The sequence below is a fragment of the Chamaea fasciata genome, unplaced genomic scaffold (genome assembly GCF_029207755.1).
Source record: "Chamaea fasciata isolate MVZ Bird 193981 ecotype frontalis unplaced genomic scaffold, bChaFas1.0.hap1 SCAF_7, whole genome shotgun sequence".
Taxonomy (NCBI): domain Eukaryota; kingdom Metazoa; phylum Chordata; class Aves; order Passeriformes; family Sylviidae; genus Chamaea; species Chamaea fasciata.
In genome coordinates this window covers 11298589-11323735 of record NW_027094092.1, presented here as the reverse complement: position 1 = coordinate 11323735, position 25147 = coordinate 11298589, and the positions used below count along the sequence as shown (strand labels likewise).

General features: G+C 42.9%; 3 protein-coding genes across 3 annotated transcripts; all 3 read right to left on the bottom strand.

The window, feature by feature from the left end:
• Positions 1-1104: 1104 nt before the first annotated feature.
• CUNH11orf16 (chromosome unknown C11orf16 homolog) lies at positions 1105-7207 on the bottom strand. Its single transcript, XM_066186858.1, has 6 exons — positions 7041-7207; positions 6086-6236; positions 4981-5209; positions 3574-4239; positions 2953-3140; positions 1105-1273 (listed from the first exon to the last, which is right to left on the bottom strand). The coding sequence occupies exons 1-6, from the start codon at positions 7205-7207 to the stop codon at positions 1133-1135; spliced, it is 1542 nt and encodes a 513-aa protein (XP_066042955.1). The 3' UTR covers positions 1105-1132.
• A 2725-nt stretch (positions 7208-9932) lies between these two features.
• Positions 9933-11213, bottom strand: ASCL3 (achaete-scute family bHLH transcription factor 3). Its single transcript, XM_066186857.1, has one exon. It carries the CDS (start codon positions 10799-10801, stop codon positions 10262-10264), a length of 540 nt encoding a protein of 179 aa, XP_066042954.1. The 5' UTR covers positions 10802-11213; the 3' UTR covers positions 9933-10261.
• A 3592-nt stretch (positions 11214-14805) lies between these two features.
• On the bottom strand, positions 14806-23185 carry TMEM9B (TMEM9 domain family member B). Its single transcript, XM_066187556.1, has 5 exons — positions 23017-23185; positions 21344-21435; positions 19594-19702; positions 18620-18754; positions 14806-15985 (listed from the first exon to the last, which is right to left on the bottom strand). Exons 1-5 carry the CDS (start codon positions 23089-23091, stop codon positions 15830-15832), a joined length of 567 nt encoding a protein of 188 aa, XP_066043653.1. The 5' UTR covers positions 23092-23185; the 3' UTR covers positions 14806-15829.
• Between the last annotated feature and the right edge of the window lie 1962 nt (positions 23186-25147).

Below are 25147 nucleotides of genomic sequence, written 5' to 3'. Positions count from 1 at the left end.
TGTGATGACAGCTTCTTTTGTATTATCCTCTGAGAGAATCAGTGTTGACCAGAGAGAGCATGATCCATGTGGTATGAATGTGGGTGTACATTAGCTTCTGTAGGCTGGCACTGATTTTAAAGCAGCTGCCTCACAAGCCACTCTGCTATCTGTACTTTTAGTAGTCTGGTAAAGAAATGAAATGCAAATGAAATTCACTACCTAGAACCCCAACTCAGAAATGTGCTAAAATACATGTCAGGTGTACAGTCTAGGCACATGAGCTGTTGATTCAAGTTCTGTCTCTTTGTAGGCTTTGCAGACCACACTAAAACCCTTTCCTGAGGGCTGGTGGGGTACCCTAAATTACCCAATTTACTGCTGAGCAACTGCACACTGCAGCTTATGGCTCAGTTCATATGCTTTAAACATGAGCAGTCCCACTACCAAAACTCCCTGGATGCTTAATTTTCCCAAAGGACTAGATTCCATGTTTAGAATTAGTGATGTGATCTATATAGATCTCTCATCTTTTTGTAGCTGATAGGATTAAGGTTTCAGTTCCTTTGAATCAGAATATAAAAATTGGTGGCTTGAATGCTAATCATTTTGTTGTTTGTATCTATGGCAGCAGGTCCTTTAGCCTCTGGCTACTTTTGCTTGTGCTTCAATCCCCCAAAAAATTCTTTCAGCTGTCAGCTTGTATTGTTTCTCCATTCCTCCTGGCTTTTCTACAGACAGAAACTGCTTTGCTGAATTTCTGTGGCTCACTCCAGAGAACTGTAGACAAATGGGAGGTTTATTGGACTCTTGCTGTGCATCTGTTCAGGTTCTAGTGCTCATACTAGTTCATTTGATCTCTCCAGAACTGTAAAGTCAAGTCCAAATAGTTAGGAATTTATTGTAGCACTTTGGAATAAAGAATGAGGATGTTCAAGTCTGATGTGGGTGAAAATAGAGTTTCTCACTTATTAAAATTATATAGTCACCCATAAAGATAATCTACTGAGACAGTACCTAAATCAGAACTTGATTTCTTTAAAAAAACATAACATTGATAGAAATGATAACATTGATAGAAAAAGTTGAAAATTTCAGCTGAAATTTCGGCCCCTGAACTTGATCAGCTGTACATGTACTGAATTTTGGTTGATCATGTCTCTCTGCTTTGTTGCAAGTGAGCTCTGACAGGGTCTATAACATCAGGTTTGTCATCTTCAACACAAGTCACTTTACATTTATCATCTGATACTGCTTTATATCTCTGTTTTCCTGATGCTGCAGAGCCTTCTTCCTGGAGGACAGAAAACAAATCCCTCAGAAGTCTGGTCTAAATAAAGCATCAGTGCCTTTGTTAACTGCTGCTTTGCTGGCTGTACCTCTGCCTCACGTAACTTTAATAATGGTCTATTTTCTGTGCTAGTACAAACTTTACAGCTGAAACATACAATTGGACAGCAAGACCAAAGGATTTCCAGAAGCTGTTAGGCTTAGATTAAAAACTTTTCTACTTCAGAAGTCAGGAGGATTTTGTTGACTGCAGTGAGGGGACATCAGCCCCCCAGAGAGTACCTCTGGGAAGCCTGTCCTTTAACTCTCCTTGTTTGCTGCAAGCCATTTCTGATGCAGCCTGTATTATGTGATAAAACTGCTTCAGCTATCTCAGAGTAGCAATGGATCTCCTGGGTTTAAAATCACCAAGGGCTATTTTACAGGAACAAAATTCTGTCGTTATACCCTGTATTATCACATTGCATCCACTACTGTGATTCATGCTGCTGCTTTGAGGCTGGAATGAAACAATTCTGTTTTCTTATTAGTTTTACCGAAAGGCAACTCATGTCACTTCAGTGCACAACTCTGACACTGCTAATACAGAGCATGCCTGCCTGGAGCTCCATACTGGCCTGAAAATTCCTAGGAAATCAATTACAAAGGTGTGGAGTTATATAACTATGATTATTTAAACAATAAAGTAGAACAGAAAGTGGGAACCCTACAGTTGCTAAGTTGGCATCTGCTTAAAATAAATGAGTACATTGTGAGAATACAATAAATGAGTAAATTGTGAGAATACAAGATGTACTCCTGTATATTCTCTGTTCACCATGACATGTTATTAATGGATTCATCTCTAAACGTGCAAATTTAGAACATTTCAAGTTTTACTTTGTAGTGAGCTAGCAAGAGCATGAAGGTAGAGAGAAGCTTTCATTTGATTTCGTGTATATAATTTATTAATTGTACCCTAATGTGTTTGTGCAGAGCACTGTTTCTGCTCTTGTGCAGAGCACTGATTCTGTCAGAATCCTGACATTCTCTTTTCATCTTCCCCTTCTTCCTCAAGTAAGTTGTTTTCTCCCTTATTTCTGTGTTTGCTTTTTTTAGCATTCATGTTCTGATTTTTTTTTCAAGTTTTTCTAAAGCACGAGGGAAAGCAGGCCTAAAACCCAGGGTATTGGTGTTGTTCCTAGCTGTGACACAGTTTGCTTACTCTGTATCCCCCAGCTTCACAGTAGGAATCTGCTGTTTAAACTGGTTGCAAAGACTGTTTAGCAAAGAATCTGCTTTTATCTCTCAGAGACAGAAATTGTGACTCTCACCATTTGATTGGCAGAGCTCAGCACCTTTCCATGGATTTAACATAGGACTTCATTGGGTAGATGTCAATGGGCACTTGGCAGGTTTCTGAACTGAAATCTGCATTATTGAATGCTCACATGGCTACTGACAATTGCTTCCATTTTACCAAGCAGCTTCAGCCCTTTCTTAATGCTTGGGGATTTTTGTTTTGGTTTCATTAGCGGAGAACTTTCCTACCTATCACAAAACTGGTGGACAGCTTTAGGAAGCAGTTGAGCTACAAACAATGTATTTTTCTTGCCAGGTTCCAAACCATTTACAAGAATATTTTTTTCCATTCAAACAAACCTCCTGCTTACATAACTACAGTATTAACACAGATTACCTTACCCTCAATGATGGCTGGAAATCTTGGTCTCGTAGGATTTCTTTCAGTGTGAGTTGCCCTCTGGGAGTCTGTTCGATGGTTTCAAACATTACACTCTGCTGAGTTGGGGCCACACTGGGTGTGTCCCCAGTGGAGATGGCTTTGGATTCCAGCTGGCCCTTTGTACATGTGCTGCTACAACTTCCAGGTCCTGGGAAGGAGTAAAATTGTATCTAAGACTGAAACTAGAACTGAAATGGAGGAACATTCATTTCAGAAGAGAGAAATAAGCACTTTAAGCCCAAAAGGAATTCTTTTAGGTTATTCTGAATGGATGAGCTATGCAGGTTAATGAAGATGTTAGCATCATAAAAGGCATAGGAAAATGACAGGAAGCAGAGAGGAATATCTGTGCTTCCAAATGAAATTAACTGTTCTGGTAGTTTTCCATGGGATGAGTTGCCAAAATAAGAGCCAGATGAGGCAGCAGAAACATTGGGGAGGAGGAAGAATTGTATCAGTTTGATATGAAAATTTACAGTATTAATACCAATAACCTGCAGGCAAAGTAACTGCCCTGCCCAGAAGACTTCTGGTTTTGTCCCCTCTGACACCTGCTTCCCTGTGGGGTTGTTTGAAGGTACCTGAATTACTGGAATGGGACTTGTAGTGGATTCTTTCCCAGTATTCACCCTCATGTCTTGCAGAACTTTTTAGCCTGGGCTTTTCAAGACAGCTAGAGCCTGCGTTAACAGCACTGTCCTCCACAGTACTCTTAGTGAGGGATGGCTTCAGGTTCCACTCTGAATCAGAAGAGGGAGAAGATGTTGCCACAGCTGCAGCTTCTCCTTGTTTTGTGCCTTTCAGTTCTAGATGGTGTGGAGAGGGCTCACTGCTGGACTCTGCCTCTTCAGCTTTGTCCTGAAAGGCTAGAGACCTGGAGGGAAGAGGCCACCAGGCAGCAGCACAGGGATGGCAGCAGCAGATGCACCTCACCCAGGCTGATGAACAGCAGATACCACCAGCACAGTGGTGGTGGAAATGTGGCCAGCAGGGAGAGCAGAGCAAGCAGCGCTTGGCAAGGCTACATACAGCACCGACAGGAATCAGGGCTGGCTTAGGACTGCAGGGAAAAATACAAGAGCTAGTGTCCTGATTTGGTCTGGGCTTCACCCTGCTGGTGAAGGGCATGTAGATTGTCTCCACAATCCTCTCCCACAGGCTAGGAGGGATCCACAGAGCCACACCACGGGGCAGTTTCAGTTGCTTGTCATTCCAGAATTGGACTGTAATTTCTTCATCTTCTGAGGCTGTTCAGAGAAAAAGTAAGCAGCCTTAAGCAGCTGGCCTGCCTGGGCAGTGCACACAGACAGATCACATTTGCTGCTTTATGCATTTTCTACTCCTGTCAAGAGGCAGGATCAATTCTTGCCCCTAACACCCCACCACAGTGTCACAGAGGTGAGTGGGCAGCCTGGGCACCATCACTAAAACAACAGGCTTGGCAGCATCATTCCTCCCAATTTGTCATCAGATGAACAAGAAAACGATGACAGTAATTTTTGTTGTTGCTGCCAAAGTTAGCAGTGCTGCTCTGAGAACAGTATTTTGGTAAGTCAGTGGAGCTTGACTGTCAGACACAGGAAAAATGAATGAGCTGTTGAAATCTCCTACGTCTGGGTGATAAAATCACCCCCAGATGTACCATTTGGTACAAATGTGAGCATTTAAGCTCAGATGAATGCTTCCTGGAAGTTGTCTCACTTGTATCTGTCATGAAAAGGCCGCAGTCCTGCACATGGCAGACACAGCCTTGTTCCAGCTACACCCACGGACACAGATGATGACATTTTTATGGGTCACAACTTCCTTCGGGTCACACTGGTGAGGTTACACACAGATATCCATCAGATCCTGCAAGCTTGGAGCAACACTAAGCTGTAGTCTGTGCTCTGTAATTTCTCTGGCAGCAGCACCCTGACAAGAGTTTATCCTGACAGCCTCACTGGTGTGCCAGAGGAACAAGAGGAAGAGAGCAGCACTTTCCTTACCTCGTAAGGGATCTCTTGTCTCAATGCCTCTGAGGACAGTTCCTGGGCCATACCTGGCCTTATCTGGCTCCCAGGGTGCCAGCACTCTGTCTCCAGGGAGCAAGGAGTGCTTCATCCCATTCACATATTCCAGGATGTCATCCTTGCCTGTTTTTTGCACACACACTGGATGCCTTCCACGTGACACAAGTGGTTTGGTAAACTCTACCAGGAACATGCCTCTTTCACTCTGTTACCGGGAACAAAATAACAATTCCACTGAAAAGCAGCCCATAATGTCCCAGATAATGCAACTTTTGCTAGGAGGCCACTCGGTGCCTACATGACTAGGGCAAAACAAGCCTGAACAGCAGCTGGAGTGTGTAGTGTTAGTTCAGCATTGAGACAGCCCGAAAAACCTCTGTGAGGCTCACCTGCATGCAAGATGAGTGAAGCACATGTTCAGATTCACTGCCACTAGGATCAGTATTTTCTTTCCCAAGAGAAAAAGCCATAGACAAGTGTATTTCACAAACCACGTTCTGTGTGCCAAGGAACATGGGACACTGAAGTCATTCAGACTTGTTCTTCAGTCATGCCCATCCTTCCCCATTACATACACCAGTAGCTCTTCTTCTTGGCGGGGTGGGGGGGTTGGGAATTTTTATTTTCTCTTATATTAAGGCCTGTCAAGAGGCTTTCCATCAACCATGAGATGAGGTACTTCCCTGTTCTTGAGAAAGAACAGGCTCTTTTTTGTGTTAAGTTTGAAGTGTTAACAAACCAATGAATTAAAGCTTTCACTAACCTTTCTGGAAAGACCCTGAGCCATTGGTCTGTGGCTGACTCAAGCTGGACATGTGTACACAAAACACAAACCCTTTTCCTGTGCTGTTGATGGTTCTGTGTCTGCACATAACAGCAGCCCCTACACTGCTGGCAGCAGCACTCGGGCTGGCTGTGCCTGGCTCAGTGCCCAGCACCAGCACAAGGCTGCTCAAGCACCTGCTGTCCTGGTGATCTGCTCTCTAATCTCATCAGCTGAACCAAAAACTGCTACACTGAACTCAGGTGATGTGTGAGGACTGCTTCCTATTACACATCCCACACAGCAGCCATCACTCACCTCTATCTCCTCTTTTACTGTACCAGGGTAATAAAATCCATCTAGTTCCCCTCTAGCCAGCACAGGCACCTTGCTCTCTGGGCCTCCTGATTCCCCCAGTCTCTTCCATGCTGGGCCAGAGGAGGGGAGGCAGTGGCTGATCCACTGGCACCTCGAAGAAAAGAAAATGGGTCAGCCCTGAAAGAAACAGATTCTGTAGGTCATGAAAAAAAAATAATCCTGTAAGATTTAAGAACTGGAACACTCCACCTCATTTTGTCGCACTCCCACAGGCCAAACAGTGTGGGAAGAAACAGAAAACTTGCTTGTGCTGGGATAAATTCCTTGATCTTGGGAAAAACACATCAGTGCCTGCTTTTACTCAGATTTCTTTGCTTTGGGCTTTACAGGAAGTGAGCCAGGAGCATGCTGGAATCCTGGGCCAGCATTACTTGCACCAGCCCCTTTGCTCTTCACCTGGCGAGACAATGCAACCCTTTGGATCAGGAGAAAAGATCCATCTGAGCATAGAGCACAGTGTAGGTGCACTCCAGAGTGCTGGGGCAGACGGTTTACACTGAAGCATTCAGGGAACAGCAAAGCAGAGGACTAAACAACAAAGCTGCTGGTTGATGACAGGTTTTAGTTCAAAACTGGGAAAATAATCCCCTGTCACAAAGCATTAGAAACATTTAATGGAAGATGACTGCTAATGCAAGATGCTTTTATTTGTCCCAATAATATTAAAGGAATGTTTCTTTGATAGGAGGCTTACTCAGGCTTTGCTCTTCATAATCTCCAAGGCAGCAAATAACTTTAGTTAATACATCTAAAGAACTGCCAGTGCAGGGGTGGGAAAGCTCAAACGATGTTCAAGCTGCTAATTTATTAATCTGACACACCAGCCTGGTTTATCCTATTAGGTATCATGGGAAAAAAAAACAAATCACAGACTTAGCCAGGAACTTGATTTTACCTCTGGGGGGCGAGGGGCTCAGCGATCCAGGCAGGATACACAACAAAAGAGCTCCTGCAGCAGGGGATAACTGTGGATATGACAGTGGAACATGAAGACTTGTCCAAAGCTGGCCTCACACTGCAATACCTGTGACCCCCAGGCAGGGACCCTTCCAAACGAGCCATACTTGGAAAAGCTGCTGCCTGCAGGGCTCAGTCGTGATCTGTTGGAAGAAAAGAGACAATGGATTGGCATTTCTAACATAAGCAAATGCTGTCCAGTGCACCTCAAGAACCCAGTAATTTTCATTAATTGTTTTCGTTTAAAAACACTGAATTCAAAACATTCAGACTGGCATTTGGCCACATGAGCCCACATCACTGACTTCAGTGATCTTCACTCACCCAAATGATAACCTGAACAAAGGGCAGCAACACCCAAGGAAACTATAAATGCTGTGAAAATCCCCAGGAAAAAAATAACTTTCACCTCCCTCCAACAATTGTCTCCCTCTGCAACACCCAACTCTCTTTCTTTATGTCTACATTCTTCCTTTAAAGCTTTCTTGTACACAGACCCAGCCAAACCTTCCCTGTTTTACAGGCTGAGACAGAAATTACAGCTGAAGTTGACAAGCTGAGTAAATGTGACAGGTTTTGAACTTGATGTTAGATTACATTTCCCTGTTATTTATTTATAGTGATGTATTAAGAGGAAATATTTTGATCTTTCAGCTGTCCTGTCATGCTTTATTAACAGAAGGATTATGGTTTGCAACGAGAAAGAATGAGATGCTCAGATGTGACAAGTGATAACTATTCAGAGGCTGTCACAGTAAGATCAATGATGTGATGCTATCTCTGGTAATTTCAAAAGATGTAGTAGACAAGCTTCCATTAATTTTTTTCTTTTCAAATATTGCTTAGAAACACTTAGGATAAAATTTGCATGGAAATTCAACACCTATAAAATTCAAGTACTTAATTTATTTTACAAAATGCAGTTTAAGCACTCATGTTTAGATTATATTTTGTCCCTTATCTAAGAAATATGATCTGGAAGTCTTTTTTATGGAAACTCCCAGACAGATACATAATTTCAGAAAACTAGCACAGCAAATCCAGCAAGAAGAGTGGATTAACTGCTGCAAAATTCATATTTAAGTCAGAAAACCAGCACAATATATCCACTTATTTCACAACTGCACAAACTCCTGTTATAAACCAAAGCAAGATGGAATCAGTAATACTTTGCAAAGAAAGGCAACTATTACTTCTACATTAAAGCACATTTTAACACCATTCAGCTCAGAGCAGGGACTCCTGTTTCTACACAAAGGAGTGCATTGACAAAGGCAATCCTGCTGCTTTTTCTGGATAACTCCAAGTACTTTGGCACAGCAATATTTTAGACTTACCAGCTATTGGTAACAATACACCTGGTCCACTTGGATTTAGTCTGAATGCAGAAATCACTGCGTGTAGGACACAGGGAGCCTTTTGCTGCCAGTGTTTCCCGGTTGCTATGGGGGTTGCCACAGCTGTTACTCCCAGGATTGGACATCCTGACCTTACTGGTTAAAACCCAGCAGAACTGGGAACTGACTTCAGAGAGGACCATTTGACTGCCACACATTTGCTCAGTTTTCAACTCCCCATGGATCCACTGCACTGCAGGGGCAGGAAAGGAATCTTAAGAGAGTTCAGTGTCCTCTAGGCTTCTGCCTATGACTGCAGGGCAAAAAACAGCATCAAAGTTATAGTCCAGATTAAGGAAAATTTTAAAAAGCTTACCACCACAGGGTGTGACAAATAAGTATGTTTGAAATAATCACAGAAAGGTTGAAGCTGAAACAAACCAAGGTCAAATCACTTTACAACTTTCTCCTTTCACAGTAAGGGGGAAGGATTAATGAATTCTACTCCTGTCTTACAAAGTGCCTATCAAAAATATGTCCTATTATAATGCAGAAATCTACCTGTTAATCTCTGCTGAGATCCCTAATTTTCACATCCTCCTTAAAAGAAAGACCAAGAGCTGGCATTTGTTGATTTTTTTTGTTTGGTTGATTTTGTTTGTGGTTTTTTGCAGGGAGGAGGTGCTTGGAATACTTAATTGCCTTTTTTTAGGCATGTTTCAATTCACTGCTCTAAAAACAACTTAACAGGGTGAGATGAGTGCAGTTAGGGAGAAGGATACATCACTTGGGAAGTCTGTAACCATTTTTTTGTGCATTCTGCTGCACAGCCAGCCTACAAGCTCTTCGGCTGTCAACAGAATTATTCAGTATCAGTGATTCCTTTACACAGAGTAAATGTTAAGACATTTTTATCAGTTATGAGCTAAACTCTCTTCATCTTCACACAGTTCTATTTTATAACACTTAACTGAAGCCACCAGCAGTACAGAGGAACAGGCTGGGAGGTTGGGGAAGACCACTCCAGACCTCAACCATCATAAGTCAAAGTCCCAAAAAATTTCTATTGCAGAATTATTTTTGTGCCAATGGCCAAAACCTTGCCAGCTGTGTATTATGTAAGCAGTCCTGGTAATTTTTAAGGGCACTGACATCTGTACAAGAATCCAATTTTCAAGAGAAATTACACAGTGTCAGAAGTTTTCAATGTGATTAAAATATTCACTGATAAGAAAACAATGGAACAGCACTTGCAAAACTTTATGCTGTTCCTATGTTCAGTAACTGTGCTTCAGAGAGCTCCTACCCTACTCTATTTTTTCTATTCCGTTTTAAACTAAATTATCCTTTCTTTTGGCATCTAACAACGCTCCTTGGAACCTTTAAAAAGGTATTTTAAAAGAAACACTGGCAATTAGACTGAATATTTTAAGAAAGTGCATGTGAGAGTAAACCAATAACATTACAGAAAATGAGACAAATCTCAGTCCCATAAGTAGAAAGATTTTATTTTAAAGCATGCAGGTTGTGATGATACATACAGTTACTTCACACACATAGGTGTTACATTTTTAGCCCGGTGACAAATTTAGAAATGCGCTCTGATTTTCATGAATTAACTTAGGTCATTCAGCTAAGATTTCCCCAGTTGTCTTTCTCATATCTAAGTGTAGTTACTATCTGCAGCGTTACAGCTCTCGTGTGGGCTGATAGTGACGTGTGCCACGATCTGCTCCTAACAAGTGCCAGGAACACACACGTCATCAACATAGTGGCTACTACCATTCCCAGACAGGATACCTTTGGCTGGCTACTGAACACTTCAGACAGTCTTCAAAAGCTGGCTTTGTTTGTGAGTGGCTTTAGGTGCTTGGTTTGGCTCTGTGACACCTTTTCCTGCCACCACAGAGTCAGTGCACAGCACAGACTGTAGGTACCGGATGTATTTGATAGCAGCACGGAGGGTCTCCACTTTGCTGAGCCGTTTCTCCAAGTATTCCTTGGGCAGATGGTGCCTCAGCTTGGCGTAGCCTTCATTGACACACCTGACACGCTGCCTTTCCCTCTCATTCCTCTTCCTGATGAAAGCTGACCCATAGGAGTACTCACTTTTGTGGAGACTGGAATGGGGCATTTGGTAGGGAAAAGGGCAGGGCTCACTGTAGAAGGTCTCCGTGATGAGATGTTCCGACACGAAAGGAAGGAACGACAAATCTTCGGGCAAAGGGACCTGGTTTGGTGTCTCTGGGTACACGTGAAACGTCACCAGGGGGTCAGCACAGAAAGGCCTTGCCAGCTGTATGTGCTGAGCCTCACCACAGATGAGGTTACAGTAGCTTTTGCCATCCATCAGGTTCTGCATTTAGCCTGGAAACACATAATTACAGAAGGCTTTAAACAACTCACATTGAACAGTATAAAAAACTCACCTGGGCTTACCAACACTTGGCCTTGCTGACATTTCCCAGAAGAGATTTTTTTCATGCATTTGTGGCATTTCAGAAAGATGTTGGAAGATCAGGAAGAACAAGACAACATCCCATTTAAAAAGTACAAGAAAATGAAAGTCAGTCACACTGATTAAATGAATACACAACAGATATTAATAGAAAGCCACTAAAGTTTCCTAAAGCAAAGAGCAAGCAGTCTCCTTTAACCTTATCTTAAGAAATTAAGAGACTCTACCTATATATATTCCACATGGGCCCATCTTGTCTGGCTCCAAATCCACTAAAACTTACATGTCTACAAACAACAAGTAAAGCAGGCCAACATCTGAGGCATTCCCCCCACCCTCTTCCCCTCCCTGAAAAAAAACTAAATCTACAACTCCAGTAAAAGACTCCCTATTCATACCGAAGAGCCTTCAAAGACATTTTTCTCTCTATTTATTTGATGCCACATTCAATATATCATCTTAACAAAATGGAAAACTTGTGCAGAGAATGGATCTCAATTCCACCTCTGGCAGGTATTACACCCACTCATACAAAGATTTACAAGAAGTTTAGAGAGACAAGAGAATTTCTACTAAATCTAACATCTCTTTAGTTCCTCACATTCCTTTTCCACTCACCTGGACACACAGACACGAAATATTAAAAACAATCCTACTGCTAGAGGGTTATGAAATAAACAATTTATTAAGGAAAAATGCATGTCCTAGTAACACAAAGAAGGGATGGCACACAGTTGTTTGGGCCCTGCTGGAAATCTCTACCTCAGACTAGCCTCCCCTCATCCCCTCTCTTCAGAGCAGCATTACAGCAAGTGTAACTACTCAAATCACCCTGATACACTTATTACACAGATACTCTTGCAGGGGTTTATAAGAAGCTGCATTACAGTGCCTTCCCAGTATCTTTATTCAAACAGCTAAACATCAGCTTAAATGCTGACAGTGTAATGACTGTTACCTAATAGCTTCTTTAAAAAATACATTTGAAATAACCAGTTAATTTTTAAAGAATCACCATGAGCCACCGTCACAGATTGCAACTAACACTTGCCTACACAGAATCGATCCAAAAATGCTCTTACTCAGCATCCACTTGTACATCCATACATTGCTGTCTAAAGCACTTAGGTTCTATTGCATCCTCTAAAATGGAAACAACACCTGTACATTCAAGTAGGTTACTAGAAACTGCTGGATTCCATAGTCACGGAAATCTGGCAAAGCCTCAAATGTTGCAATCACAGCTCCAGAACACAAATCCTTCACCAGGATACAGGAATAATGTAATGTTTTCTAATGATTTCATACCTGACACATTTATTACAGAGAATATTTACTTGGTATGGACCTGTTCTCACAACATACTCTATGAAAACACCTCTGTATGCAGAGTTGTCTCTTTCTAATGCACGTAGATTTCACAACAGAAATCCTATGAGTGAAGAATGCATTTAGAGTTGTTGGGCATGAGTGGGAGTCCCATGCATCCTAAACAGGTACTTCTGCAGGCAGACTAAAAGCACGAACACACATCCATTTCACACTAATACACATGCAAAAAATTCAGAGGTGAATATGCACGCCTCATAAAATGAAAATAGTGGACAGTCAACTTGTCAACTTTCCCTTTTCTACTTACACAGCTTGGGTTACTGCCTAAAAACTTTCTGCTGCTAACAACTTCAAAACACTGAGAAAGAGAAGTCTGTTACCTAGCAAAAAAACATAAAATAAAATAAAATAAAATAAAATTATGGCACAACATTACTCCAGAGCAAGAAAGCAAAACTAATACAAACCCTCAAGAAGAGATACTTGCAGTATTTGTTGCTTAGTACTGACACTTGTGCTGTGTAACAATGTTACATAAAACAGTTACCTGCAGCCTCAACACCTCCACAAAGTGCAAAATGCAAGTGTTAGGAATATTTTTCTGCTAGACTGGAGACTCACCAACCTTCAGATGAAAGTAAAATCCAAGGAAACAAGATGTGCTGTCTCAAGAGTGATGAATACCTGAAAATATCTGAATGACATTAAAAAAAAAAGAAGTTAATGTTCAATTTTTCTAACAACTTATTAAATAACAAATCACATTAAATAGGATTCATTAAAAAGCTATGAAAACAGTTAGTAAAATGCTGGTAGAAGTGATTTACAAGAACATTGATACTCAGTGAAGATCTGTGGCTAGATACAGCAACACACAAGTCTCTTACCTGAATTATGTAGCTTGTTCCACTGAGTCAATGACTGCTGCAATTTATAGTCAATTGACAACATGCAAAGTAGCTTACAGTTAGATCTGCTCATTTCTGGTTGGGCTTTTCCACCCACACCACAGCTATGATGGCAACAAAACTTGGCATTAAGGGCTAGAAATTTTGAAACTGCTATTGAACACATCCAGATTACCTGAAAAAGTAATCAGGAATGTGGTTTTTTCACTTCCTGTTTGCCTTCTGTCGCAGACTACTACAGTACAGTAAGGAAAATACAAAACAGTATTTTCACTTATTGGCATTTTGTACTCTAATGCCTAAATATAACAACTGGCTAGAATTTAGGTAAATAGTCACCATCAAGGCATAAGCAAACTAATTTCCACAGCTTCATTTTAAACACAGAAAAACAGCATTTATTTAGAAATTTGTGATAGATTTCTCTCCACTACAAGTGAGGACACATTATTAGTCAGCTTAATGCCTTTAAATTTAATCATTATACCTGAATTTTGGGAAAATTCTTTTAGTGTTGAGTGTAACATCATATAAAAAGTGAACGTATATAAGAAAAGATTTGAAATCAGTGAGCCAACAGTAGCAACACAAGTTTTGCTTAAAAAGAGAAACAGCATGGAATCTATAATGCAATGTACACATGTATATGGATGCTACACAAATCAGTGTATAGCAGTCCAATTGTACAGGTGCAAGAAAAAAGGACACCTATCTTCAAGATTCCCACATTTTACAGGATTGACACTTAAGACTATCTCATGGTTTGGCCCTTCTATCAATCAAAGTATAACCATGCAAAAACTGTAAGACACTGAGATCGGAAATACTTTTCCAAGCAGAAGATGTATATACATTGAGTCCTGCCTCTTGTGACTGCCATCCATCAAGGAAAGTTTCACCTTCTGCTGCCCCTGTGTGGGCCACAGTGCTGTATCCAACATCCTCCTTCCCACACCAGCTTCAGGCCTCACAGGACAGGCAGCCACAACATAGAACAACCCCCAGGACTGGCAGACAGGGAGATATTCAACAATCAAGGCATGTACCCCACAAACAGGCTGCATTCTTTTTCTTTAGTGGACCCCAAGTACATCAGTGTCGTAACCAGTAAACCAAACCGCACCAACTGAACAACTTCCCACTCATCGGGGTGATGTTGAACACAAAAAGTGAACCCAAGCCCGAATTTATTTTTCTGGACCTGTCAAACCTTGTGCAATTTTTTTTTCTTTTTTTTTTTTAATTTTAAGCAAGAATCCTGTGAATCCACCAATTCACCACCTGCTTTAAATCACTCCAGGTTAACTCAGTTTTGGAAGTCTACAGGACTGACATGAAAACAAAGCTCTGTATCTGTCTGTCCCCCAGGCATGGACAAAGCAAGCCAAAACTGCCCCCAGAAACAGAGTATTCTTCCATGTACCACCTCCTTCCACACTGGAACTGAAAACTGTCACACAATAATGCAACTACATATGCACAGCTACATCTGAGTCAGGGATTAAAAACTTCTTTCAATTAACAATTTGATGAGCCTTTCTTTACCTAATCACTGAACAAGTGCATATTTCCACTCTGAAGCATTTTCAGTGGAGTACTTTCACAGATAGAATTTACATGCAGCATAATGAGGGAGAAAAATGATGACAAACTGATAATGCAGATCCATTTTCCAAAAATCAGTTTTATCTTTAATTGTTACATTCCAAAGGGGATATATGAAAGTTAGTCATCTAGCAACTGTATAACCTCTGAAGAGAGATGAGTACAGAGTCACAGATAAAAAAATACACCCAACTCCCAAGATGACAGGTGCTAGAGAAAGTATGTGCCTTACACCATCAATCCAGACAAACGCAAGAAGATTTTTATAATAAATATTTCATCATATACTAACTCCTGAGACTTTACCCATGAAAAGAAAGGGAAAGATTTTTTTTTAAGAGCTATCATACACCTACAATATATTAAGCTATTAAAGCAAAATAGAACCAAATGTCAACACTGTCTTGAATGTGCACTGCATTTGAATTTATCTACATCACAGTACTTGAAATATGCAGCTCCAGGAGTCAGTGTCCACTTATGTTTTGCCTTAAATCTGCAGACATCACTTGCCATACAAGCATCTTGAAAGTATGAGTGCAAGAAACCAAATGATGAACACAGCCAGCAGGGTTTCATTCTGAGACCAAAACTACACTGCAAGACTTTGATTTCCAGTACCTAGCATCAATCAGCAGAAAATCCAAGTATATTTACAAAAGGTCTTTACATAAAGTGATTAGTGAGTTGTAAGTAATTACTGTGTTCCCAGGTACTTTTTAACCACATAAACAGTAGAGAGAAATATATAGTTAAAAACCACCATAAAGTCACAACTGTAAATAATGTACCACAGTGGTAACCCCAGGTATCTTAGGGTAGGTTTTCTTTACAGTTTTGTTAGTAAAAGCCATTTGAAAACGTAAAGATTTGAGCTTTTGGTTAACTAATCTGTTTAAATCGCTTCCACTCTAGTACATTCCTTCAAAGTTCAAATACTTATTTAATCCGTTTGTTGTTTGTTTTTTTTTTTAAATCAATAACAAATCATTCAAGAAAACTCTTCTGAATTGGCAGGATCAGGAAGACTTCTGTCAGCTCTCTCCAGCAGCCCAGGTGCCTGGAGCTCCTTTTCCCTGAGGCCCGCTTAGCTGAGCACGACGTGGCGGTCGAAGACGGACTTGCGCTGCTCCTGCACCTGGAGCTTCCAGCGCTGCTGGGCGTACTCCACCTTGTTGAGCACGTTGGCCCGGCTCCGCGAGCGCGCCAGCACGTCGTGGGCGTTTGCAAAGGGCTGGTGGTCCTGCAAGGGAAAAACCCCACCATTACTCCTCACAACTTCCAGCTATGAGAGCCTTTTGTGTTGTTATGTCCCACAGGATGTGGGGGTTGGGTTGGTTTTGTGGGGTTTTTTTGAGGTAAATGAGATGCTCTGATGAGCTGGTCAGTAACAACGACCAAGCAAGTTTTTGAACTGTTGGAACTGTACCTCAGTTTCCCATTCACAGGAACTTCAACAGATTTCCCAAACAGACCACACTTCATTGTACTGTCAATTACCTGCTGCCCAGAGACGCCACGCTGAGCTGCAGGATCAGATCCACAGTCTTGCATCCATTTGCAGCCCAGAGCAGACCCAGACACCCCCATCACTGTGGAGAATGCACTTCATAACTGAATTAGGGTCAGCTCCCTGCCAGCTCCTGGCCATTTCCTGCCAGGCAGTTCAGGATGTTCACACACAGCTTCTATATCAAACCAACACACTCTGATGTTTACCAAACTAAGCCTATTGTGCTGAGCTGTCTGAAAGCACAGTGTCAATACAGCTGCTTAAGTGACAGAGCTCAACAAGAACCTAGTGCTTGTTTAACGTTTACTCTGTCTTCTAACAATACCTGCAAGGCTTTATTTTCTGCTAGCAAATACAGCCAAGTTATAAACAGTAAGAGTTGGGACTGAACTTCTTATTTGGCTATTAAACTGTTTGGACAAAGTCATGCTGCTAAAGCTACATCAGATACGCAATGCAAAATGAAAAATAACATAATTATGTCCTATATTAAATAACTGTCTTTTTGCACCCCTACATTTCACATTCCATTTTTTTCCAGAACACTTTTGAAGACATTTAGATTAATGGATACTTTATTTCAGATATGACCATGCAGAGCACCTCAATGTCAGCTGTGCATAGATTATCATCAATGATACCTATTGAAATGATTGATGTAAGTCCCAGGGCCACAATGAGCATTAAAAAAATATGCTCATAGAGAAGAGACAATCCCTGATCAAAAGAGCTATCATCTCATCATAAAAAGTGATACAACTGGATGTACCTAGCACAGGTATTTAACAGGAGACTGGTCACTTCATTCACAGGGAAAAAAATCATAATGGCAACACATGGTTTGCTACTGTAAAACACATGGTGGGAGAACATGGGGCAGTCTAGATGGTACTGGCCTTCCTGACAAAGGAAGTATCTCCAAGGCTAGATACTGTCAATTTCTATGTAGACAATAAGGGGAAAAAAGAATTTAACAGGAAAGAGGACTACAGAAGTGGCTTACATTCATCAGTTTCCACTCTAACCAATGGGCAACAAGAAAGAGTGAACAATCTGCCTTGAAATTCAGCCACAAAATCCATGGACATGGTATTTTTGAAGTGTGACAAGAATATCTCAACAACTTGCAAGAGGGAAGGCAAGAATGGGGATAATAAGGGACCTTAAATCACGTTATGTTCACAGAACAGCTACAGCAAAACATAACATTGGTTAAGATGGATCCAGACTCAGATGTAAATTCATTCTGCAGTTAACCTGAACTCTGCCATGGGGCTCATTTCACTTCTTCCACCTACAATCAAAAGACTAACTCACATTCAAAGGCATTAAGATAACCTGCCTAAGCTATAAATTCTTCTGAGATACAGCATACAGCACAGGCTCACTTATTCAAGTAGGAGCTGCCCATTTTGCTATGAGAATGTACATAGAGGAAGAATCATTCAAATACTTCCTTTTAAAAAAAACAACAAAACAACAATAACAAAAACCCTAAACCCAAAATCCTCCTCGAGGTGACTGGAAAAATCTTCTGTTGTCAATACAAAGACAGTTGAAATACGCCTACATGTAATACACAGGGAAGTTCAGAAACAGTGGGACAATCACCAGCCATCTGCAGTTAAAAAGGTGTTTCTGTTTGTTAAGGGGATAATTAAGTATTCAAAATTAAGCATTTTCCTAGATAGTGGTTTTTATCAGCTATGCTTCATATACCTTGGTTTCAAAACATAAATATGTGACTGTTACCCAGTGCTGGACATTGGAAAGGCCAGTAATGACAGGAAACTGCCACTACTGGACTAATCTCCTCCTTCTCCCAAAAAAAGCTCTTCTGATCTGTTGGAATATACTGTCACGTTTTGATTTCTGGCTGTAATACTAAGAGATTATTTCAGCATCCATCACTGTCCTGTTTCATTACAGCAATTTCTTCTTGAAGTTTCAGCATCAAGAAACTCAAACTGGAACAACAGAAGATGCAACCCCCATACTTTCTTTTCGTAGAGAGCAGTCGAAGCAGTAAGCACTTCCCACAAAAATGATCACTGGCAAGACTGGATCATTAACTCTTAAAAAGCTGTACTCCTGTATATTCTTACCTCCATTCCTGTTTCTTCTCTGTGAAAACAACCTTAGAGCTGTAAAACTGAAGCAGTTCTCACCTTACTACTTTCCAGCCCAGTGAAAAATGAAAGAGTGGCATCACAGAAGTCATCACACACCTTTCTTTTCCTCTCCCAGCACGAAAAGCACCTACACTGCCTGGCAAAAAAGGCTGCTCACCCCAAATCATTATTTACCAACCAACCATCCCAACCTTTATGCTAACCAAGTGCACAAAGGCTCAGGTGAACTCACCCCAATGTCTTCATCACTTTGTATGAGCTGTGAATGTCCAAGGAGACGCCTCTTCAGGATAGGTTCCACCAGGGTAAGGTACACCATGTACAGAAGAAGCAGGCCCAAAATGGACAGGTATATGATGATTGTCACCTAGATAATGCAAGCACAGTTTAGGGACCAAAAGATGAGTACAGGCGAAGTTTGATCTTTGGTAGTGTTACCAGACGATTTAAAAACCAGGAAGAAAAGAAAACTAACAAACTACAACATGGTATTAGAAGGGTTTAGGGCAGCTTGAAACAATGACACCTTGCCAAGAACCTTAGGCTATGTCTCTTAAAACAATTCAGTGTTATAACTCCCACTTGCATCAAGACAACTGTTCAGCCTGGCCATTAAACAGGTGACAAATCTGAGGCATCACCCAGTGACTTCCCATTGTCTAGCATAGACCTGCATCCAGTCACCAAGCAAAACAGGAGGGCAAAACAAAACACCAAATTTCTAAAACCCCAACATAAAGTAGTCTGTGTTGTCAAAAACCAAAAGACATACTGCAGTCTATTCACAGCAGTCCAGGCCTCAATGGTTCAAAAGGGACAAGAATGTAAGGAGCACAGAAAACATCAGTTAGAATAAACATGGATAATGAAAATTTATAGTAAGAAAATAAGACAGCTGTGTAATGAGAGGGCCTCTGAAATAATAAGGAAAACAAAGCCCAAAGTTTGACAAAATGTCTTCAAACACTCAGAACTTTAGCAAGGTGTAAAGCCTGATCTCAAAAGTGGAGATCTTCAATAATGGGTCTCTGGTTCACTTCTTCAGCTAAAGTTACATGCTATTGTCACTGCTCAAGATTGTAAACAACCATTGCAAAAAAGTCACTGCCTTAGAACAGTTTTCCCTTTAAAAATAGCATTTCTCTAACAGACATTTACTAAACAGTTGAAGTCTTTAATATATGCCAAGAGAATTACACTGCTTACCTTAATTGTGACTGAGCTCCTCTCCTCATATTTGCACTCACAACGTAAACAATAAGCTTCTACATCAGGTCCAGGGACAGGCATAGGCTCCACCACATGGAGACAATCACTGAGGAGACACAGAAACTGCCCAGTCAGTTTTGAGCTGGCTTCAGCTGGGCTGTTCCACTCTGCTGCAGGAGATGAGAAGCTCAGCTACTTAAGTTCAATTGTTCTACACTCCAGGTATAAATAAATCACTATGCCACAGTTATGACACTTAAACGAGAAATTCAGCTAATGACAAGCTGCTGAACAAGTTTTAAGATTTTCCTAACTCAATACAGTGTCTTCATATTCCAGTGAAAATATTAAAGCCGTTAGCAGAACAAGTCCAAGGATATGAATCCAGCACAAATGCATCACTTGACACTGACATCATGGATAAAAGTAAATTTCAGCTACTAATTCCACTTCTTTCTTCACCCTACTCAAAAGAGCCTTATTCCATCCTTTCAAGGTCTGAAGGGAGATTAGCCTCTCTTTTGACATTCATGAACTGAATTGCTTTTTTTCTCATCACCACAAGGTACAGACATTGGGAAAAAAAAAAAAAAAGGAAGTCAGATGGGTTGTTTCTCTAAGCAGCAAAACAGTGAACAAAGAGCATTCAGCTTTCAGCAAAAGCATTTGACTTAAAAGATTACCCTGTGGAAAAGTGTGGCTGACAACATTATGGGCACTCTACAGCACAGCATTCAAACCCAGCTGCCAACAACAACTTATGTAATGTTGGTCTCTCTGTCGACTCAGGTTGTTGTTCAGAACGCCAGGGTCCCTGCAGAGCACTGACACAACCAGAATCCTGTGTCACCTTTCTCCTGGTTACCTCAGTGTTGGCACAGTCAGCAGCAGGTAGTGAAACAAAAGGCCAGAAGTGACAGCAGCAGCCTGGGACTTTCCTGGGCTAAACTACAGTGCTGCAAATAGCCAGGCACCAGCTCAACTCCTCTGTCTTCTCTGTACTTCTTCTTCATAGTTGCAACTGCTGAGTGCCACCTCACAGCCTCTGGAGGGTTTATTGTTCTCATTTATGTGAAAACATAACTACATTTTCCTCTGTGCAAGAATGCAGCATTCAAGCCACAAAAATCAATACATGCCAGGTACAATCTGTGCAACTGCTGTTCCTGTGACTGGAAGCTTGGATCAATGCACTGCCCCAGTGCTGCAGAAATCTCGTATCTTGGCTAAGTACAGTAGTAAGTCTGTTACTGAGAACATAAGAAATATTAATGTCAGCATTTTTTCTTCTCCAAGTCGCTAGAAAGTGCAAAATCTACTGGAACCTCACAAAACTCCAGAAACAAGAGCTCCTAAATGGGATGGTCTTCAAGAGTAGAGCAAGCAACGACAATGCTCCCAAGTCCCAGTTCCAGGTTTGCGCTCCCTTGCCTTTACACCATTCCAAGTCACTGGATTCAAAATACACCACTTTCTTCCCTTCTATTACTTCCAAGTCTAAACAAACAATTAAACATGCAAGCAAGCAAACCAAAACCGAAGACAGGGCAAAAACTACGGGGTTTAAGCCTTGTCCCTTCAGCTAGAGCTGAATTCTGGAGTACTTTTGAAAGAAAAGCTCCAGTAAGTTATGGAAATGCTCTGCATTGTCCTGGCACCACCACAGGAGATTCATCCATAACCACTACAGAACAAGTCTTTAACCAGTAAGATTTATTATCATTTTGCTTGTGCCCCACACACTCACCAGTCTTTCTGTGAAACATTTTTGTTGTAAATATGGCCTGAATGGTCCTTGTAAGGAGGGCAGATGCATTTACACCGGACATCCTCAGAATTCTAAAAGGGAAGTAAACAACATGCTTAAAACAAATTATCATAAGCTATTGTATCATTTATATTATCAGGGGTACAGAAGGCATTCTTCACATAAGACTTGAAATATTTAACACAAATTACTTGCAAGTATCTTCAAACAGTCTCACTCAGGACTTCCTCCAAGCTTAAGGACAAACCTTCAGAATTACTGAGTAGAGCAATCTGTCAAGTAACACTACTGTTTGAGGTAGAAACACATCCTTGAAGGACAAAAAAAAAGGAGTTTAAGCTCATTCCTCTTTCTAAGAAAAACCACACATGCAGAAATTGCTGATGTTGATTACTCAACTATTGAGCTTAGGAGGACAGCTTTTTAACAGACAGAGTGAGATCTTATAAGGAATGAAAGAATTCTAAGCTTATTTTACCAAATAGTAAGAGACAAAGGATAAACGTGACTTATCTAAAGTTTAAGGCAATTTCTAGTGGCGTTACAAAAGAATGTGTGAACAAGCACTGGTAATGAACTCCTACACTGAACAGCCAAGTCACAGTGACACTGAGTGGGCACAGGTCAGCTGGAAAACCCTGACTGCACCAGCACAGAACCACAGCAGGGTTTGGGCTGGAAGGGACCTTAAAGACTATCCAATTCCAACTCCACTGCCACAGGCAGGGACACCTTCCACTAGAACAGGTTGCCCAAAGTCCCATCCAAGCCAGCATGGAACACTGCCAGGGTCAGGGCACCCACAACTTCACTGGGCAACCTGTGCCAGTGCCTCATTACCCCCACAGAAAAGGCTTTCATCCTAATCCAATCTAAACCTACCCTCTCTCAGTGTAAAACTCTCTCCTGACACCACACACGCATGTAATCAGTTCCTCTCCATCTCTCTTACAGCTTTCAGGTACTGGGAGGATTTCGGGTACTGCAATTTGACCACCCCGGAGCCTGCTCTTCTCCAGACTAAACAAACAATCCCAATTCCCTCAGCCTTTCCTCATAGGAGAGGTGCTGCAGCCCTGGGATCTCTCTCGTGGCCTCCTCAGGATTTGCTCCGGCAGCTCCATGTCCTTCCCGTGCTGGGGAGTCAGGGCTGGTGCAGCACTGCGTGGGGGTCTCGGGAGAGCAGTGTAAGCACACCCCACCCACTGCACACTCTACACACACAGACGTCAAACCGCGGATTACCATTAAAAAGGAGAAAACTCGGACGTATTCGGGGAAAATTAAAACGCGGCCACTCCGACTGCAGCAGACGCTGCGCTCCCTGCCCGCCACAGAGAACTACGGTAACAGCCCCAAACGTTACCCCAGCGGGGCCAAGAGCGGAGCGCCTGCACTCAGCGCGGGCGAGGCCGGGCAGCGCCCAGCCCGCCGCAGCCCCGGGAACAGCAGCTCCATCCGCACCCGCAGCTCCGTGTGACGGTGTCCCGGGCAAAGCGGCGCCAACGGCTCCGAGCTCAAGGGGAGCGCCCGCACCAAACCACCGGGCCCGGCCTCCCCTACAGCCGGCCGGGAAGGCGGAACCGCCCGCGGGAAGCGAGCGCCCGGCGGGGGCGGCGGACAGAAGGCCCGGTCCCCCCCGCCCCGCTCACCTTGGCCTCGGCGCCCAGCCCCGCCAGCGCGGCCAGCAGCAGCAGCGAGCAGAAGCGCGCCCCGCGGGCCGCCATGTCGGGCCCCGCCGCTCTGTGGCCGCTTTACCGCCGCTTGTCGCCGCCGGGCCGCCGCCGGGGCCCCGCCGCCATCACTTCCGCCTGCCGCCGCCCTCACGTGGGGCGCCGTCCGCTCGTAGCGGCGTCCCCGCGGGAACGGCGGCGCCGCACAATGGTTCCGGGGGACGGGCCGGCCGGCACTAAAATATTCCTGGAGTCGTGAAATCGTCAGGGTTGGAAAAGACTTCCGAGATCATCCAGTCAAACCACCAATCCAGCACTGCAACCACTGGACCATATCACCCGAGGGCAGAAACCTCTTGAACATCTCTAGGGATGGTGACTCCACCAGCCCCCTGGGCACCCCATTCCAATGCCTGACCACGCTGACAGCAAAAAAAATTTCCTAGTATCTAATCTGAGTATCCCCTGTCTCATCTTAAGGCCATTTCTTCGAGTCCTCTCACTGCAGGCGCGGCAGAAGAGACCAGCCCCCACCTCAGTGCAGCCTCCTTTCAGGCAGGTGTAGAGAGTGATGAGGTCTCCCCTGAGCCTCCCTCTTCTCCAGGCTAAACAAACCCATCTCCCTCAGCCACTCCTCATAAGACGTAATGTCCAAGCCTTTCAGGAGCCTTGTTACCTTCGTCTGGACACGCTTTAGTATCAACATGTCTTTTTTAAAAGAGAGGTAGGGCTGACTGGCCTGTAGTTCCCCCAGTCTTGGCCCTTCTGGAATGGGTTAGAAGTGATTATTAGCACCACTCTAAATGAGGTGTGTGAGCAGCCTATAATCCAGTTTTTACACATCTGAACACACAGTTACATAACTTCATGCTTTTTATAGACAGCTGTTTCTCTGAGAAGACGTCACTAAAATCCAGCAACGTTCCTCATTATCATGTGATTAATTATTTCTGCCCAAGGGCTGTGTTCACCTTCTTGCAGCCAGCCTCGGTGAGAAGCAGCATTTCCAGCTGTGGTCCCTAAGATCTGGCAGACTGAGCAATCTACGAGTGTCCCCTCTTTGTGTAGGGACGCCAAACCCAGCTGGCACTGCCAGGCTGGGCCCAGCCTGTCCCTGGCACAGCAGCCACTGCTGCACAAGGGTTTGAGCCCAGCTTGGGAGAGACCTCGGGCTCATCTCAGCTCCTCTGTCACCTCCACAGAGGAACAGCAGGCGCTGTGACTCAGCCCTTTTACTCCTTCTCCTCCTTTCCATACCTTCTGTCTTTCTTGCAGCCGTTCCTGTACCCGAAGGGAGCCTACACGAAAAGAGGAGAGGGACTCTTTACAAGAGCAGGTAGTGACAGGACAAGGGGAATGGCTTCAGACTGAGGGTAGGTTCAGATGGGATATTAGGGAGAAAGTCTTTACTGTAAAGGTGTTGAGAGCCTGGCACATGTTCAGAGAAGCTATGGATGCCCCATCCTTGATGGTGTTCAAGGCCACGTTGGATGGAGCTCTGAGCAGTGTGGTCTAGTGGAAGTTGTTCCTTCCCATGGCAGTGGCATTGGAGCTGGGAGGATCTTTAATGTCCCTTCCAACCAAAACCTTTCTACAATTTCATGGTTCTCTGTCTAAACTCCCAACTAGCAAAACTGTACATGGCCAAAAGCTGCTGTGTTTTCCCTCTCCCTCCCCAGCCCCCACTCGCTGGCTGTAATTTCATAATCCTTTAGATTCAGTAGACTTTTCAACTCTGCTCTTCACTCCTTCCTAATACAATAGGTTGTGTAATACTAGCAGTGCCTCAGACATCTTGGGAAAGGAGCTCGAGTTACTATGGAAACACAAAATACCTTTATTTCAAATTCAGGGGAAATTGCCAGCAGACTGTAATGAGCGTACATCAGGTTTCAGCCTTAGCCAAACAATTTGTCTATTTAATGACTGTATCTGCAATGGATGTGTTTTGAAGCGTGAAGGTGGCTCTGTGTCTTCCCCACCACCCACAGCCATAGTCTACGATGGGCAGATTGACTGCTGAGTTGAAAAACATGCTGAATCTTTAGAAAAACACAGATCACATTTTGAGCTGAAGTAAACAATATGCAGTTTCAGAGGCATTGCTGCC